At 37.7% G+C, this 19,339-nt stretch overlaps 1 protein-coding gene across 1 annotated transcript in view; it reads right to left on the bottom strand.

Moving 5' to 3' along the window:
• Positions 1–3,860: 3,860 nt before the first annotated feature.
• Positions 3,861–19,339, bottom strand: part of LOC134491526 (colorectal mutant cancer protein) — a 157,136-nt gene continuing 141,657 nt past the window's right edge. Inside the window, exons 15-17 of the mRNA XM_063295337.1 lie at positions 17,912–18,009; positions 5,902–6,024; positions 3,861–5,606 (exon numbers count right to left, since the gene is read on the bottom strand). Coding sequence (XP_063151407.1) covers positions 5,426–5,606; positions 5,902–6,024; positions 17,912–18,009 — 402 coding nt within the window. The 3' untranslated portion in view covers positions 3,861–5,425. The remainder of the gene's footprint in view (positions 5,607–5,901; positions 6,025–17,911; positions 18,010–19,339) is intronic.

Genomic DNA, 19,339 nt, shown 5'->3' with positions numbered 1-19,339 from the left:
TGTTTGCGGAAAGGATAAGTTAGGAGAAGGATAAGCTACCACATCTCTGGCAAAAATCCAGACTAGATGGCAGTTAAGTTTTCTGTATGTCTTGGCTGCCATCTGGTATTCATGTGGATTCTTCCAATCCAGCTAGGGTACCTCCAGTTGATCTAACTTGTGATTTTTATTTTTTTTTAAAAGCCATTTAAGTTTCATACTAAACATAATTCTTATTCAGAGCCAATATTGTGCTCAAACCTAGTTGGTCAAGTTAAAGCACTGAATCTATACTCAGTAGATAACTCTAAATCCTTTTTTATGCTTGTTGAATCACATCCTGGCCAAATTTGAAATAAAATGTCATGAAGGTTTGTAGTGAAGTTATTGTTTTACATTAGCACTCTTTCAATACTGTACTGGGATGTGGAATAATGGTTTTGCTTTATGTGTACTGACAATCACTTTCCTGTGGGGACAGAGAGGCTAGTCAGTATATTTTGTCTATAGTATGTGCTGATCAAATTATCTAGGTTAGCAACACTTACAAGGCTGACTGTGGTTCTTTGAGCAAGACTCTTCCTGAATGGAAGCTAACTGCCAAGCCAGATCAGGGCAATTCATGCTATTGTCCCTATGTTAGCATTTCCAAATTAGCCAGCATTCTTCTATAATCTACATGCAGAACAAAACTAGCTTAACACAGTTTTATCGGTATTTTCATGTTTGGTTACTGCAGATTTTTGTTATAGCCACCCAAATTCTATCCCAGTATCATGACAATTGTGAAAAATGCTACGAAAGATCTAATGCAAGAACTATACGCAACAGACTATCTTTTCTCACCTGAGTGGGTCTACCTGGAGATATTTTCTGGGGCATTAAAGTTATTACTTTATCTAAGGATAAAAATATTATAGCCTTGCTTGAGGATGTAGCCTCGAAGATGCAAGTTCATATTTTATAAGAACATTTTCATCAGAAATTCAAGATGTTTTCTTATGCTTAATGGTTATCAGGCCTCATCAATCCTTGGCATTTAATATTCAAAACCAGATCATGCAACACTTCAGTCAATCTGCATAATGTGGTATTCTGAATGGACAAAATGAATTTTACAAAGTTGTGATCTATTCAGCAAGCAAGAGAACAGATAACAAACCGTTAACTCTTGTAACATGTTGGAATCAAAAGAACCGCCAACTGGATAAAAAAAGCCTAGATAAGGTAGCCACAAAACTGTTCCAACTGGTATCAAAAGCAGTGTAATCCAGAAAAACCTCTCGCAGAGTATTCTATTATGCATGTCAAAGGATGACAACAGCCATAGAACAGAGAAGGCATGCTTGCTTTTCAATGAGGTAGTAAAAGAAATAACGTATGCCTATGTAGGAAATAAACAGCACAATAAACCTGCTGGAAGACTAAATTGGTATATGTAAGCTCTATAATATCTGGTTAACTTTCAAACATGCAATTATAGCTGCTGGTTAAGGACTAGCTTCCTGGCCAAGTTGTGGCAGAAATTTTTGATGCTTAAAGTTGGTAAACAAAGGCCACAGCTGATCGGCGCCTTCCTATTACTCCGCTAGCGCATTCACTGTAGCTCTGCTAGAGTTCGTCTGTAATACGCTGAACACAGGCATGCACTAAATTTCATTTTCCCGGTTTTATAATCATGGCTGCCACCTAGATCTTTACATATTAAGAGGATCTGCAACATTTTTACTACTGAATTGTATTAAAAGGCAAAGATCTAGAAGGCAGATGTAGGAAAGCTCTAAGGAATGAGGACTTAGGTGCAGGCCAAGATATTCCAATCCTTATTTAGCTGCAATCAATTTTAGTGTCTAAAATGTGTTATTTCTTTTCAGCTGACATACATGCAAACTGTTTTCAAGTTTGCCTGCATTACACCTGGTGTGTAACATTCTTGGCAATACCAGGGATAAAAAGTATAAACGATTCTCTGCAGTCAGATAACCATCTCTCTTTTTGGTTCTCTTTTACTTACTTTAGGATTACTTAAATGATTTCTAATGAATGAAAGTGAAAGTATTATTTCCAAGTTACAGACCTTTTGTTCCAAGACTATTTACTCCCTTTCCATGGATGGAGCTGACTTCTTGATACAACTATAGCCTATCCATTGTTTCTCCAATTTAGGCATTATGTCCAATGTATAAATACAGCTTCCTTAAATACAGTTTGATGTAATAGGTGGTACCCAAGTTAAACCTTTGTCTCACCAAGAATAAGTTCCAAATAGATGATTTTGAAAGCAAATATACTCTGAAAGGCTTGATGTATTCAATATGCATTTCTAAGCCTTTATACCATTAATCTGCAGCAAACCATCCTCTACAATGGCATTAGAACCTTTAAGTTTCAGGCTTGTATCTCCTTAATACAGGTCTTATTTTAAAAAGTGTTTTGAAACATATCTTATGGAAAGAACAGCTGAATAACACGTTGGTTAAAATGAGCAAATGATAAATAAAATGGAATGTATAATGTAGTCAGTAAAATTTTGAAGGAAAAAAGATACAGTGAACGTACAGAGTAAATAAATTGCTTCCATGTTCCAGAAAGTTATTCTTCAAATTAGTAATTTCTAATAAGAATTAACTGTCATTGCTAATTCGAAAACAAATCAAAACCCAGTATGACAGACAAATTAAACTACCCTAAGTACAATGATAAAATACTATTACAAAAAGGTGTGTTAAATCATGCAATAAGGAATTTTAAAATGGCAATGAATAACCTTTTTTCAGAATTAGAGTTAACTTGTGGTTTATAACTTGTGAAGAAAAAGGGAACAAAATAGGTGAATTCCCATCACATTTTACTACAGGAAGTCATCAATACACTTTGAGAAACAATAACAGTTTCTCCATGGAATAAAATCTTGTTAATAAAATCTGATTTGCTTAGATAATGGAGATGATGATTAGCCTAACTATTACAACATTTGTCATAAAATAGATGTACTATATTGAAAAAAAAACAGAAGAGCAAGAAAATTGAGCCCAAATGAAGTCTAATGTGGAAAACCTGCAGAGCAATATCACGGGTGTCACATGGGGATGGGGAGAGTCAGAGGTGAGGGATGTGTGTCATACTCAAAGCCTGTGAGGCTCACGTTGGTGGGCCATTTTTCTCCACTGAATGAAAAAGAGATGGAATTAATCAGCTCCAGGGCATGCGTTCCTTCCCTATCCTTTCCTTTCCTTCCCAAACCTGTCATAGAGGTCAGCTCAGATATTAATGAGGCAAGAGCTGTAGACGATTGCATGGTACGGAAACGGGTTGGGAGGCTTTGTGGGTTTTTTTTTTAAACTCCACTTTTGGAAAGGGCAAAGTGAAACATTCTGCCAGGGACTAAAGCACTGCAGCCTTAATTTTGTCCATACCAAATTCAAATGCACAGATACCTTTGAAAATAAGCCCTTACATAGTTCTTATTTTGGACAGCTGCAAGTTGAGATGATATTATTAAGTAGTCCTAAACAAATAATGCAGGCTAGATCTATCTAACTTCTCCGTTTGAAAACATGATTAGGTACTGATCTTCACTGGAAAAGAAATGGGAACAAGACTCCAACATTTCCATTTGATTGAAAAGCATATTAAATTACCTACAGTGATTAAATATGGAAGAAATTGGTAGGGCTAAGAAGAAATTGGTAGGGCTATTGGCCTTATTGTAGGCATTCCAAGAATCACAGTGCAAGGAGAAACCATTCTAAAAGGAAGGCAGCAGAGCACAGCATGTGCCATGATTGAGGATTATCCTTAAAGACTGTTTGATGACACGTCTATACAACAGACTAAACAATTATTGCTGCATTGAATGCTGTAACAGAAAAGAAAAATAGCTGACTAGAAAGAGACATTTCAATTTAAAAAGGGACATTAAGATTTAAGGGACATAATATTGCAGTCTCCTCTAATTCTAACTGATATGGTTTCACTGAACTGAGTGGACAGTATTAGCACCATAACTGATCCCTGCTGGAAATTTTCCCAAAAGATTTTTGCAAGTACATTTACATTCATTTAATCAGGCACATTCCTTCTAATTTAGGCTGGTTTCAACCAGAAAATAAAAGCAAAATGAGTGAAGTGGAATATTATTACTTTGGAGCTATAAAGTTGGGAAGCAGTTAGATTTATGGGAATCTTACACCAAACCACCCTTCATTCTAGAATACCTTGCAACAACCTTCTAATTTAGATACTGAGAACAAAGGGTTAGATACTGTCCGGCAATATGCTCCTTGGTCTTTTTTTGTAAAATGCATAGCTGCTGTAAATTAAGAGTAACTTCTTATTTGTAATGGACAACAGTAATGATGGAATATTGTTATATTTAGCTTATATTTAGATGCTAGATCAGTGTTTCTCAAACTTGGCAACTTTAAGATACGTGGACTTCAACTCCCAGAATTTCTCAGCCAGCCATGCTGGAAGTCCACGTATCTTAAAAGTTGCCAAGTTTGAGAAACACTGCACTAGATGGTTAGTCTCCGAATTAATATGAATTCTATTCCCATGACAGACTGACTTGGCAAACTGCAGTTTTATCAAATCATGCACCAGGATAATCCTGGGGCATCTACAGTGGGCACATCCTGAAAATGGTACTATTGGACAGAAAGACAGAGGCACCAGCTGTAGCAGGGAAGTTATTCCAGTTGGTTTGAGATAAAATTCTTCAGTTGCCTGTATTTTTACTGCTGTTTAATGAGAAGCAAAAAGAAATAACTGGTTTAGTCTCCATTTTGAAAGGCCCAATTTAAAATCACTTTTCTATTATATCTTCCTTTTGAAATGGGATGCAACAGCTATTTAGCCACTTAAACCTTCATCACTGCAATAACTATATGCGTGCAGAACTTCCTGTGATTTCCCACCATCTTGAAGTAAGAGTAACTCCTGTTCCCCTAAAAGCCAATTGTGTGCTAATACTTGACCTCTTGTGTCCCAGATGGGGTAATACAGACTGAACGGCAGAAGAAAATGGGAAAAGAAATGCTATTATCCAAATGAAAGCGATGTATGGCTGGTGTTTAGCATTGCCTCATTGTTATGGTAGATTCCAAAGAGAGCGTTCAGTGAATAAAAGCAAAAGAATATACTTACTCATACAAATTTGAAATTTAAAAGAGAATCTGTAATAACGTCAGTAACATTATTACATGAAAATGTGATAAACTGATACATTTACCATCAGGCACTGAGTATGCTCAGCTATTCAGAAACACTTCTTTTGGGGCTCCTGCCCATGGCTGTGTATTGTGGAAGTTGCAATCTTTCTGTGAGGTACTGATCTCCAACTCTGCCTGGTTTGTAATCAATTCACATCTGCGTTTACCATCTCAATGAGTTTTGTAAGGAGTCTTTTGTAATGGCACATTGATTAAAAGAAAACAAGTATCTCTTAAAGTGATGTTTCATTGGTATGGGGTCTTGAGTTCTCTTCTTCCAGCAAAGCAATTCTTTGTTTGAGCATCCTGACTTGAGTCTCATGTCTTTCCACCATTGCCATCATCTGGGACTCCAGTTTCTTCAGCTTGTTCTGGTGCTTCTTCTTTGCTTTCTCATAGGCAGCCACAAGGTTACTATTGGAAACACAGTAACAGAAGGTCAAGGTAGTCATGTCTACACATCCATTCTGATTGACAGCATCTTAAATAGACACCGATTTGCTGGCATACTAGACAGGATCCCCACACCAACTTTTCAATCCCACCTGTTTATGCGGCTGTACTCTGCTTTGAGCATAACCCCAACATTCTGCTAGTACATTCACAACCACGTACACTACATATACTAGTTCACAGCAAGCATGACAAAAAACAATGTGAGCTCAGCTCAGTGTACAGTTTGTTGTCACTGACTGGAGGAACCCTTTACCTGTTTGCTCTTTTCAAGTCATTGACAAACTCTGCAGACTGCTGATGCCGAATTTCGCTGCTCTTTGTTAATCTTTCTAAGGCACTCACCAACTCCTGCACTCTGGCTTTCAGCTTCTTTTCTCTGGAAAGCACAAAACAATACTATCAATCCAGATGATCTACACAGGACAAGTAAGTTGAATAAAATTTCTTTTATCATCTGCAAGTTGAGCAACTTGGGTTACTCTGACAGCATGGAAGCCACAGCAATACTACTGTGTTGGGTTACTTGGGTTACTACTGTTCATATATTAATTAACCTTATTGCTTGAGGTTTGCAGCTGCCTAAAGGAGTGACAGCATGGACTATTTTTCTGTGATGCAGGTCTTCTCATAATACCTTGGAAGTATTGCTGCAAGTCCCACTCTGCTGGAGAACTGCAAATACGGAGTCCAAATGATATTCACAAGCACGGCTCTTAGACCTCACTTAAGCCACTCCAAGGCTGCTTCAGTATGGAAGATACTGGTGCTATTACATATTATTGCTAATTGCTAATGCAATCGCTATTCTACTAACTTCGGTAACTTTGTATGTAAAATATGCCTTCATTTTATTTTATTTTATTTTATTTTATTTATTTATTATTCACATTTCTATCACTGCCCATCTCCCCCTAAAAGGAAATTTCATTCATTCATTCATTCATTCATTCATTCATTCATTCATTCATTCATTCATAGATTTATGTGCCCATGTTATGTAGCACAACCTTGGACAGCTTACAAACAATAATAAATATAAAAAACAGAATCAAAACTCCTAGAACCCCCCGAAGCAACACACCCCTCACATCCCACAAACAACCTTTATTGGCCTACGGCACACACCACCCCAACACCTGTGGAAGACTTTTCAGAAGGCTAGGTGGGTAGGTGCCTGCTGGATATCAGGGGAAGGGGGATCCAAATGTATTTTATATTTGTTTATATATTCAATTTAAATCCCACTTTTTTATTCAGGAGCTCAAGATGGTGGACATACTGCTTTCTCTTCCTATTTTTTCCCACAACAGCCCTGTGAGGCAGAGTGGGCTGGGAGTGACTGACTGACCCAAAGTCACTGAGTGTGCTACTGGAGCTAAGGGTGGACTAAAACCTGTCTCCCAGTGTCTTTCCTGCATCTTAACCAGTACATCCCACTGGCTCTCAATGTCTTATATTTTGCCTTTCACTGTAAAGCAATTCCAGGATGTCCAACCTATTTCTCATGAAACTGTAAACAAGTCACACTTGACAAACACATACCTAGTTTTCAACCTCTCTTTAAGTAGTGCTAACTACGAGATGCTTCAGAAAGTGCCAAGTGGGGGGAAGCAGGCCCCTCTTTAAAGCAACTGTGTTTTTAGTTTGGCTTGCACACAAACCTGAAAAATGACATGGCAGCTTTACGGAGAGGCTCGCTGGTCCTCTGTCATGCACTAAGCACCTTCTGAACCATTATATCAGCAGGCGCAGTCCTAATACCAGCGCAGAGTTGGAAATTATATGTCAGCTTTGGAGAGTTCCTATAGTCCGATTTATACAAATCCTTGTCCCGCAATTCCTCTTGTGAAAGGTGAAAATTGCCATGAAGAATAATGACACTGTACAGTTTCTATGAAAATGCCAAGAATTATAGTTTCATTGTCAAAATGAAGAAAAGCTGCTTGGTCCTAAACTTGTTAGGATTGTTGAATCCTTGCTAGGATTCAAATTACTGCTTTATTCTAATTATCCTTTTTCTTTAAAAACTGTGATTCATGACAATGAATAGCTACAACAAGACAAAAGAACAACAATACTGAAAAAAATTTATGAACCCAGCATCACTTTCAAGGAGCCAGTACAATTTACTGTTGGTACAACATGAGCTGTTAACTTTTTATTTACAACTGCAGCCTTAATCTGGCCTCCTGGTGGCGCCATCTACAATGCCAAAAGCCAAATGCACTGCCCTTTCTGGTAGATTTGAGTTGGACAAATTCTATTTTAAAGGAATGCTTCCTAAACAATGTTGTCATCACTGATCAACTTATAAAGCATGCTTGCTAAGGATGAACCTCTATTAATGAAATGAGACAGAACGTTACAGACTAAGAAACACCCCTTATCTGAGTCACAGCCTGATCTGATTTAACTGAGGGGGCAGGGAGAAATCCATGGTTTAATAATAGGTATGGCAGATTTGGAAGAGTAACAGGAGAGGGGGTGCTTCTTGTGCTTCCAAACATCCTTTCCTAAGGAATAGCCTTTGCACATATTACTAAAAGATTTAATGCTTTCAAGAACTCAGCAGGGCTGAAGGAGCCTTGTGCTTGGGTTGGATTGGAACCAAATATAGCTGTCAGTGGAATCTGGTCCCTTGCTTCATTCAGCACCCAGATAATGCCAAAAGTTTTTAGGAGCATCCAAGCCAACACAAATACAACTCTTCTCCGTAACTCCTAGTTGCACACATGGAGGTCAGGAAAAGTACAGAATAGAGCTGTGTGCACAGTTCTGCTCTGTACCAGTTTGTGACATGTTCAAATCAATACCTGAAGAGGATTTTCTTCATCTATACCTATACAGAACAGTAAAACTGAACTACACTGAAACTGGTCCATCTAGCTCAGACTCATCTCCAGTTGGCAGCATCTCTCCAGGGTCACAGACAGCTTTGCCAGCTGCCCCTCAAAAGGCCAGAAATTAAACCTGCCTGCAGACTTGACTCGGTGCTTGCACAGGGGACCTTTCATCTTTCACCTTTTTTTCATGCAAATAATGTGGCCAGGATCTCCCTCCAAGCCCTGTTCTGACAAGCAGCAGTAAACAAAAATATTGCAAGGTATTTAAAAAGTAATAATAATATTAACTGAAACATTTATGTAACTATAAGGAACAGCATTTCCATTAATGGCATCCTTCTTTATATTTCTTAGAAATTTATGCTTTGTATTCTGCAGTCCAAAAAATCTAAATATTCAGATTTATATTTTATAAATCCTTCACGTGTGCCATATAAATGTTCTTAGGAGAGCAATGTCAGATTATTTCAAATTTTGACAAGCCTATCTTTCTACATAAATGCCTTTTATCTTTATCTTTTTTATTAATTTTATTGCTTCTACCAGAATTTAGTTTTCCTCATCCTTCTGCTGATGAACAGTGACTTCTGTTAATCTTTTACAAATGAATCAAAACTTTCATGTTATAAAAATCATATGCTGTTCAATACCTGAAAGGCATATTCTTTTTATGATGGAAAAGTGGTATACACAGATAGTCCTTGTTTAGCGACCATAATTGGGACCAGCAACTCAGTCATTAAGCAACGCAGTCGCTAAGTGAAATGGCGACTGTGCTTATGATCTTACTTTAGTTTTCCTTTGCTTTACAGACCTAAGAAGCTCATAAATGTGAGGATTGGTAGCAAAGTTACTTTTTCATCTCTGTCGTAACTGCGAACAGTCACTGTACGAGGCAGTTGCTACATGAAGACATCAGAATTCATTACTAAGTAACCTCTCCCCCTTCAATGGAGAATTAAAAAGCTATTCAACATACTTTTATTTACAAATTAGCTTGTAGTTGGAAAAAGAAACTTGTGAGGTGGCCTTAAGTTTCATCCCTTGGTTTCAATTTTTTGTTGCTAGATAGCCCAGGTTTTGTAGAACAAGTCAATCTAATATTAACAAAAGTACTTGAGTGATCCACTAATCCTTGGTCAGTTGAGTATTACAATTCTCATTCTTCCTCAAGGATAAATGTATAAACATTTCTTAATATATACAAAAGTAAATTTCTAATTCATTATCAAATGTTTCTTTTCTAAATATTCTCTTATTTCATATCTATACAGTAGGCTCCTTGGAATAGCACAGGCCTGTTATTATTTTCTGGTTCAAGGGCTGATTCATGTTTTTCCTACAGCGAGTATACTGATATTTAGGAAAAAATGTACATTGTGCTGCACAGAATTTATTTCATCAGCAGTAGATTCGGTACCAAAGTTTATTCTTAAAGAAAACAAAGTGGCTTTTCTTCTCTTTCACCACGACCACCCTTCTTCATCTGCAAGCATTGTTAAAGCTTTCACATACTATACAGCAATTTGCAACTCTGTTTGTTAAGTACAGAAGTCTCTCAAAACAAACATGTGACAAATTCAGTATTCAATAATCTGTGCAGAAATTGGTTCAAGCTAGAAAACAAAGGTAATTCCAGTATTTGTTACAAAATAGCCCAAGCTGTCTAAATGAGGGCAGTAATTTTGTATCTGTGTGAAAACAGCTCATGCTTTTTGCTAAGTATTCACAAGTGCTCCTATTCAGGATACCGCTAGTTAGTCTTTTCTTAGGAGGCCGACATTTCCACAGACAAATGTGTAGAGTTAATGGAGAGATGGATTAAAGGCAAGAGTCCTGGGATGGCTATATTAGCCTCTGCTATTGTCAGTCTCAAGATTTGGTGGTCAGCTGTACGGGGGCCTCAGGTCCTCCACTGTTTAATTAGGTGCCAGAGAGAACTCAGGGTGGAATAAATTTTGTAGAGCCTAGCATTTATACTTTCTAACTATTGATAAGGTCAACTGTAAGGCCAACATCTAAAAAATCCTGCCCTAACATCCAGAAATTGTTTGTATTTTTTAAAAGGGCATGTGAAGGTTTCATAAAAACAGAAATGGCTCTTCTTGACAGGAATCTTCTAGGCCACACTTTGCTAATCTCACAGGGATGGTCTGCAGCACAACAAATCTGCAAGTGCAGACTTGTTCAATAAATCTGTGCTGTTTATACTGAGAAAGCTCTAGCCTGACAACTCTGAGGCCAAAAGCAATCTTTGCCCATCCCCCTTTTTTAATCCATTCAATCGTGTCCAATTCTCGGAGACTGCCTGGACAAGTCCCTGCAGTTTCTTGGCAAGGTTTTTCAGAAGTGATTTGCCACTGCCTGCTTCCTAGGGCTGAGTGTGTGTGTGACTGGCCCAAGGTCACCCAGCTGGCTTTGTGTCTAAGGTGGGACTAGAACTCACAGTCTCCCAGTTTCTAGCCTGATGCCTTAACCACTACACCAAACTGGCTCTCATTCCCCCAAATTTAATACCCTGTAAAGTCCATCCAGGAAATAAGAGTAATACCAGCTTAATTGTTGTTATTTGTTACAAGGGTTGTCAAAGGATGTCAGAAAAGTTTGAGCAACATGTCATCCCTGTGAGGGAGTTTCCTAAGATTATTCAGACAAGGAACAGGGATCTGAACTGACTGTCCATGTCCACTGCTTCTTTACAAATCACACTGGTTTATTCTAATATGTGAACCCCTCTCTCATCAGTTTCCATGCTGCTAAAATGAAAATGCTTGTGCATTCTATATGATTTATGAACAGGAATCAGAGAAGTTGTGTAGCCTATGGACCATATAAAAGTGCTGTACAATTAATGAAATAACCAAAGCAACAGTATTTCTGAATCTGATTCAGAATTTCACCTGCTTTAGTTTTTCTGCTGACATTTTCACAAGAGCATGCTAGTTAAGTAGAATGCATTTTTCAGCATTCTGAGATTTGAACTGGAGAACTGAAATAGAAAACAATTGTATTTTTTGTTGCTAAACTCTGTAATTGTAGCATCACGTAGCTTTTTAAAATGATGCATATTGTCTCATGCACAACTGTGTGTCAAGTGGATAGAAAGGTCCTTTAGTCTTCATCTGTTTCAAAGGTCTGAAATCCTTTCCTTGCTCTCATGCATTATTAATAGAATCCTAGAAATATGATACAATCAAACCTCTTCCCTTGCTAAAAAAAACCTCTCTATTAGATCATCTTACTCTCCATTCTGTGTATGCATGATGGTTCCCTACAGGATATTCTGCTCATTCCTCTTCCCTGTGGAGTGACTGCTGTAAGTGCTCCTGACCTGTTAGTGAATTTATAAAGCCCAATACATAAGGCCCTCAGAGGCAACAATTCTCATCTATGACTGAGGAAGAAAACATACACTCCAAGCCTATGTGTTCTCAAGGAATGTAGTTATACTTAACACTCATGCCAAAATAATGTAATTTTTAGTACGTACTATTATTTTAGGATGGGCATGAAATACTATCAATTCTGCCCCCGAATAAGCATTTAGCGACTCTCATATATATGTATGTATGTATGTGAGTCGCTAAATGCTTAATATGCTTATATATCTATATCTATATATATATCTAAGCATATATCTATATCTATATATATATAAGCATATCTTAATATGCATATATATATATATATATATATATATATATATATATATATATATATATATGAGTCGCTAAATGCTTAATATGCTTAGATATATATATCTCCTTATACAGTTAAGAAAAAAATCTCCCAAGACCTTAGCTGAATAGTATAGATTTCTGATTAAAATTTTAGGAATGTTTATAGTGAAAAAGTTGGAGGAAGACAGAATGACCAAATAACACTCGGGCACCATCTCTGCTGTTACTTAAAAAGAACTGCTGGTGAAATGATGGGTCTGCTGTCATCCCCATACAAGATGAAATTTTCTACTCAGAAGTGTCTTTACTGCAGAACAGTTAAACTACTTTCAATACTTTATAGGTCATGTGATTATATAAACATATTCAAATTCAAACCACCCAGAGTCCCTTTTTGGGAGATGGGTGGTGATAAATTTGATAGATAGATAAAATTCAGGAATACCATGTTGGAAAGAACCTTTATAGGACTTTCTGCAAACTTCAATTAGTTTCACAGGATTTCAGTGACATAATGTTCAAGAAGTGATTTCCCAACAACTCATTTTCAAACACAGATTTTACTGAGCACAGTTTTCTTATGTTATATTACAGATTTGAAGATAGACAGAAATGTGATCATATTCTGGTCTTTTTCTCATAAAACACTGTTTCCAAGAAAAGCATTCAAGCCAAGTAGAAGCACACTGATACTTTTTTCAGTGCCCTTAATCATTCCCTTACTTTGTAAAATCCCCTGTGTCCAAATTGTGTGTACAATTTTACTGAGTCTATGTTCCCCCAACACTTTCTGTATATACATTTGTAAATCTTTAATTGGAAATCTATACTAATCAAGCAATGTGTGGAAAGATTTTGTTTTTTCCTCTTCCTGTTTGGTTAGCATCTGCACTTCCTGGCTTCCTTATCAATCTCTGTAAGTTAAGGCTCCAAATACTAGGTTGTCTAAGTAAATAAATAAATAAACCAAAATGCGACGGAGGATAAGAAACACAATTCTTGCTCGTTTCCTAATATGATAAGGGTGATACCAAATATTTGTAGATGTACTGACCTTACATGCAGGCATCCTCTGACTTTATTTGATTCTTCCCCCACTTCCCATAAGGAAGATCTGTTTGGCTTACTCATTGAACTGAACTCAATGCTTACTAATTGCAACCTGCAATTGTTAGAAGCAGGTAAGAGGAATACTGATTCTACAGTTGCAATGATTATTAGTTTAGACATTAGTCTGACCACTTTTGACCTTGACATCCATGATATATTAGCTACATCAACGTTGGTTCTAAGAACCTGACAGATAAAGTTTCAATTCCCAGTCCAGGAAAACAGAGTAACAGTTCTGCCTGTTAGTCTTTCAGACAGTAATGGGATCAAACTTCCATTGCTAACAAGCAAACATAGGTGGAAGAATCTCCCCACATACAAACAACTACAGTATCATGGAATCTAGTGCACATTTTTTTCTACTGAAATGCATGCATGCACTGACTAACAGCATATGCACGTATGTATGGAGAGTATATAAGTGTGCAGGAATTAAATGTTTTATTTTTTGTTACATTTAAATTTACCTACGATAAACTGAATCACTATTGATTTGTCAAGTTCTGTATATTACGTATGTGTTTTGTGGTCCTATTTTAGTATGCTGAGGTAATTTTTCTTAAAAGCGAACAATGGTATAACGATTGCAAAGTTTTAAGTTGTTCTGAGATTGCAATGATTTTCCAGAGCTGTCTGTATTTAAATTTAAACTTAAACTTAAATTAATACTGTTGATTCTCAGAATAGATTAAAGTGCCTTTATGTCCTTGTGGAAAGTCAGAGCACCTCCAGAAATCTGTGTGTGCTAGACTGTTACTTACTTGAGGTTCAACCCCACTTTACAGCACAATTTTATACCACCCAAGCTATGAACTCTGCCGCTCAGCCACTAACAAGGCTCTGCTGCGCAATGCTTTGGATACAAAGGCAAAAGGATACTGCAGAGCAGATGAGGAGGACATAAGCCCAGCAGCCCCTGTCTGAATTACTTAAGTGCCTTTTCCTGGGACTCTGCTGCTGCTGCCCACCTTAGCTGTCATGGGTTCCTGGAAAAATACGTGGCTGCTTTATGTAATTGCAGATCAGTGTGGTGCCTGCACTCCTACATGCTCTGAAGCATGTTTTTGCTTTTGAATACAAAGCTCCGCACAGCTCTACTAACTAGTTTTCAGTGGTATTTTTCTAATTATCATTAATGGACATGCTTTCAACTGTCAAACTGAAATTTCCTTTTATTAAAATTCTGGAAAACCTCAATGATCAATCATATTCCTTAAAAGTCTCACCTTCAGCCCAAATCTATTGCCTGCCACCAATATTTTCAGTCAGCTTGAAGCCTTTCTTCAACTGCAGCACAACCAAAACAGTTCCAGGGTCCTGATTATACTGAGTTGCAAAACTAAAACAATAATTAGCCCCAAATTTGATCCCCAAACCCTGATCTTTACCTCTTAACTATGGAGAGTCAAAATTTATGCTTGGTGCAACAGCACAAAAAAAGGTACAAACTTTGGCACAGGAAACCAAAGGTTAGGGTCCCTAAGTATCACTGTGCAAAACTAACCTACTCTATTATATTATAATCTCACTCAAATGTCACTTGCAACACACAAAGACCAAATACAGAAAAACCAAAGAAACACAAATTTGGTGATTTTCTCAAAGAATTCATTAATTTAGATTATAAGAAGTAAAGCCTTATTACAGTATTTGGGTGAGAAGATGAAAGTATCACATAATTATTTTGAAATAATTATTATGCATGCTGTGATTGATGCTATTAAAAAAAATAAAATAATCTGAGTTATTTGAAGAATCACCTTTTCCCAGTTACATCTACCCGACCCACCAGATTAGGGAGGTGGGGTATGTTGTGGGTCCTCCCCATTAAGGAGGTCCACCTAGGGGGACCAAGAAGAACGTCCTACTCTGTGGTGGCTCCCTCCCTGTGGAACACCATCCCCACAGAAATAAGATTGGCCCCCATCTTACTACTCTTCCAAAAGGCCCTGAAGACATGGTTTTGCCAGCGGGCCTGGGGATCCCAGGTTGATGCAAAGCCCATCGAGTGGTTTATTCTAATGTATTATTGCTGCCAGGGGGGTGGGAGTGTAGCGAGTTTTGTATTTGGGGTTTTATTTTTGTAACCTGCCCAGAGTCACCGTGAGTTGGGCGGCCATATAAATCTTTAATAAATAATAAATAACTGTAGTCTACCTAAGGGGAAAAAAGGTATAATTCCTTTTTCTAGGATGACCACATTCTCAATGGAAAGTCTGAGAGATCTTAAGAATAGGAAACAAAAGATTTCTATGGAATAAGAAATCCAGAATTTCATTAAAATATGTCTCATAAATTATATACGATGCACTGAACTGCAGTAGAAGTTTATGTAAGGCCTGGAATAAGTCAGGATACATAAAAAGAGTCCATAAACATTCATACTACTCAGAGTCAGACTGTAAATCTAACAGACTATATCGGAGCTGAACTCAGAGCAGTAGTACTTCTGTGCAGAAATACACTACCTTTCCTTGTTTTTTACTGTATATTTTTCCTCCACTCACAGCAACGTTCTGATCTCTTTAAATCAACCACCAGCAAATGGATTTCTTGCTGAAATCTTTTGAACCAGTGTGGAATTAAGTAGCAAAGCACTGGCGTAGGCTTGTGCGAGCTTAATCCATTAGTATTTCATGTAACATACTAGTAAAGAAATTGTATTTAAAGTGAGAACAAGCTATAACTTGTGCTCATGTGCCTTGCCATTACAAGTCGTGAGTTTGAAATTTTCTGTGTCTCCCTGAAAACATGGAAACCATGAAGCACTGGACAAGATCACATCATGTAAGTTCTTCAGGCAAAGTAAGAACTTTTTGTTCATCTTTTTTCAAAATGTCTAGGTATCAACTGTCATTTAACACAAGTCATGTCCAATGAAAAGCTTCATGATTATAGCTTATTGCAAGCTGCTTAGGATAAGCTAGAATATGTATATTGCTATAATCATAATGCTTCCTTTGCCTGCAAGGAAAGCTAGTCTTGGTCAAAAAAGAGGTAGATTTCTAACAGTCTTCTCTAACTCCTAAACAAACTTTCCAGAGCAAATACTGAAGACACCGCAGCATGTGGGTAGTTCAGGATGCCACTGAGTTGGACTTGACTCAGCAATTCCAAGGATATTCCAGTAGTCTCTTTGATCTTGTCCATCCACCTTATCTGTTGACTTCCTCTCCTACTTTCTACAACCTTGCCAAGCATAGTAGTTTTTTTTTAAATCTATCATCCACTAATATCATGTGTTCCATTGCTAAACAAGCAGAACAAGGGAAGAGTCAGTCTTGGACTAAGACTAAATGGTTGGTTCTTCTTGCAGACCATGGTACTAGGGATTCATTAAGCATGCTGGCTGATAGTACCTTTGTCTTCTTATACTTAACATTAACTCAAGAATTTCACTTTCCATTTTTATTTCCATAAGGCTAACAGAGTAGTGTTATCTGCGTATTCAAGTTCTTAATGTCTCAGCCTATTTTGATTCCAGCTGACATCTCTTCTAATCCTGCCACTTCTTTTATTATTTCCAACCCAAACCGATGTTAGAAAGTACAGACTCTGTCCATTCACCAACAGAATGGGAAAAAATTTGATGTGATGATGGCAGAAGTCAGCAAAAGAAAGATTGAGTTAAAATGTGAGCTGGATCTGGTTGAGGCTGGCAGTGAAAAAAATGCAGGAAAAAATTCCCCAAAATATCTCTATGGGAGCGGCAGTTGGGTAGCAGCTTGGAATGCTGCTTACTGTTCCATTCTAACCCCCTCCCTCCAGATCACATGACCCACACAGGATCTGGATCAACCATACCCTACCTGAGCTTAACTGACAGGCAGATGTTCCTGGGAGGAGACAATCACTAAATGAGGTAGTCGCTAAATGAGGACAACTGTAGTAACACTGCAGCTCTCATAATAGAGGAGTTACATAGGTATATTGTGGTATGCCCTTAACCAATCAGGCCATGGCATACAAATCTTAGTATGAACATACCAGCAACTACTTTCTCATCCTTTAGGTACAACAGTCAAAGTTATCACCATGACAGTTAAAACAATCAAGCTGCTGGCAAGTAGTTCCCTGATGCATTAAGAGTAATAAAATGATTGACCAGATTACTCTACTATAATGCATAATTAAGTAAGATAATTAAATTGTTTCACTCTGGTCAGTATTGGAATGCAGTTTAGGAGAATCATCAAGACTTCGTGTGATGAGAAGTACTCCTGACATTCTCTTTTTTCATTTAGTTATTTCTTGTACTATTGTTAATGTAAAATTAGGAAGCCTATTCTTGCATGGATCTTAACTCACAGAGATAATTCTGGAATGCCATTTCTGAATTTGCCATGTCTCCCTAGTGATCTTTCATTAACTTAGTCAGCTACTCTGTCCTCTAGAGTTCTCATGTATGTTATGGGAATTAACAGCAATAATTAATCTCCTGGTTTATAGATGTTGTGAAAACCTGAGGGACATGTAGATGAGCATTTCAGAATATGAAATGAGAAAATGGATACTTCAAAAACTAAATAATTGCAAAACATCTGAGTAATTTAAAGGTCGCTATAAACTCACAGATTTATTAACACCTTTCTGTTCAGGAGGGGGAGGGGGAGGAATGCATCTCGCTTACCGTCTGAGTGCATTTGCCAATTCTGTAGTCAGCTCACTTTCACTGTAAGATTTGAGCTCAGCTAGTGTTAATGATACTGATGTGCCATCTGTGCACTCCTGCAAATTAAATCAAGACAAGATAGAATTATTAAAAAATCCAGGCATATTTTAAAAAGTTAATAGTAATAATAAAGAGCTATCTTTATTATCATACTATCAGTCACTTGCTCCGTTTTAATCTCTTTCAAGGTTATAATCTTCCCAAATAAAAACAGTATAAAACATAATAAAATAGTAACAGATATACAGTTGTAATCAAAATTATTCAACCCCCATTGCAAATCAGGTTGATTGTCAAAATGTACAGACTGTCAGCTGTTTGCAATGAACAAGTCAAAGAAAAGCAATTGAAATAGCTCAACACAATGAATGCTTCAAGTGGTGTCCCCAGATTCAACTGAAAATGCAACTTATAATGACTTCTCCAGTCTCAAATTATTCAACCACTTGAAGAGAATCCGTCACAACAGCACACATACAGTATGCAAAACAGGTGTTGTCTCAAGCACACCTGATGCAACTAATCAAGGGCGTCATTAGTTGCACCAGGTGTGCTTGAGCTGGAACACATGAAATACCTGAAGTGGCTAGGGGCTTGTTGAGTGTCACATTTGACTGCATGTTAGAAATACAGTATGGCTAAGTAAAAGAATGGTCCAAAAAGGTAAGAGAAGAGACCATCGCCCTTCACAAACAAGGAGCAGGATACAAAAAGATAGCGAAGGCACTGAATCTTCCTAGAGACACCATTGGAAGTATAGTTTGCAAGTTCAAAGTTAAAGGAACAGTGGTGACACTACCTGGACAGGGCAGAAAAAGGAAGCTATCAATGGCTGCAACCAGATTTCTGAGAAGGCAGGTGGAGAGAAACCCTCAAGTGACTGCAAAAGACTGGTAGCAACACTTGGTGGCAACAGGCACTGAAGTTTCAGTGAGCACAGTAAGGCGTGTACTAAACACAGAAGGTTTCCATGCCAGAACTCCAAGACATATACCACTACTGACCCAAAAGTGTAAGAAAAGTCAGCTCCAATGTGCTCAAAATCATATAAATAAGCCACTGAAGTTTTGAGATTCTGTGGAGCGATGAAACAAAACTGGAACTTTTCGGCCTGGTGGATCAGCGGTATGTCTGGAGGAAGAAAAATGAAGCATACGCTGAAAAGAACACTCTGCCTACAGTTAAGCATGGTGGTGGCTCACTGATGCTCTGGGGCTGCTTTGCATCCTCTGGCACTGGAAACCTGCAGCGTGTGGATGGCAAGATGGATTCATTGAAGTATCAGGAAATCCTAGGAGAAAACATCATGCTGTCTGTAAGGAAGCTGAAGCTTGGGTGTCATTGGATCTTCCAAAGCACAATGATCCCAAGCATGCCTCAAATTCC

This window comes from Candoia aspera, chromosome 2 (genome assembly GCF_035149785.1).
Source record: "Candoia aspera isolate rCanAsp1 chromosome 2, rCanAsp1.hap2, whole genome shotgun sequence".
NCBI classification, from domain to species: domain Eukaryota; kingdom Metazoa; phylum Chordata; class Lepidosauria; order Squamata; family Boidae; genus Candoia; species Candoia aspera.
Note: the sequence above shows the minus strand (reverse complement) of the source record. Positions and strands in the feature narration are given on the sequence as shown.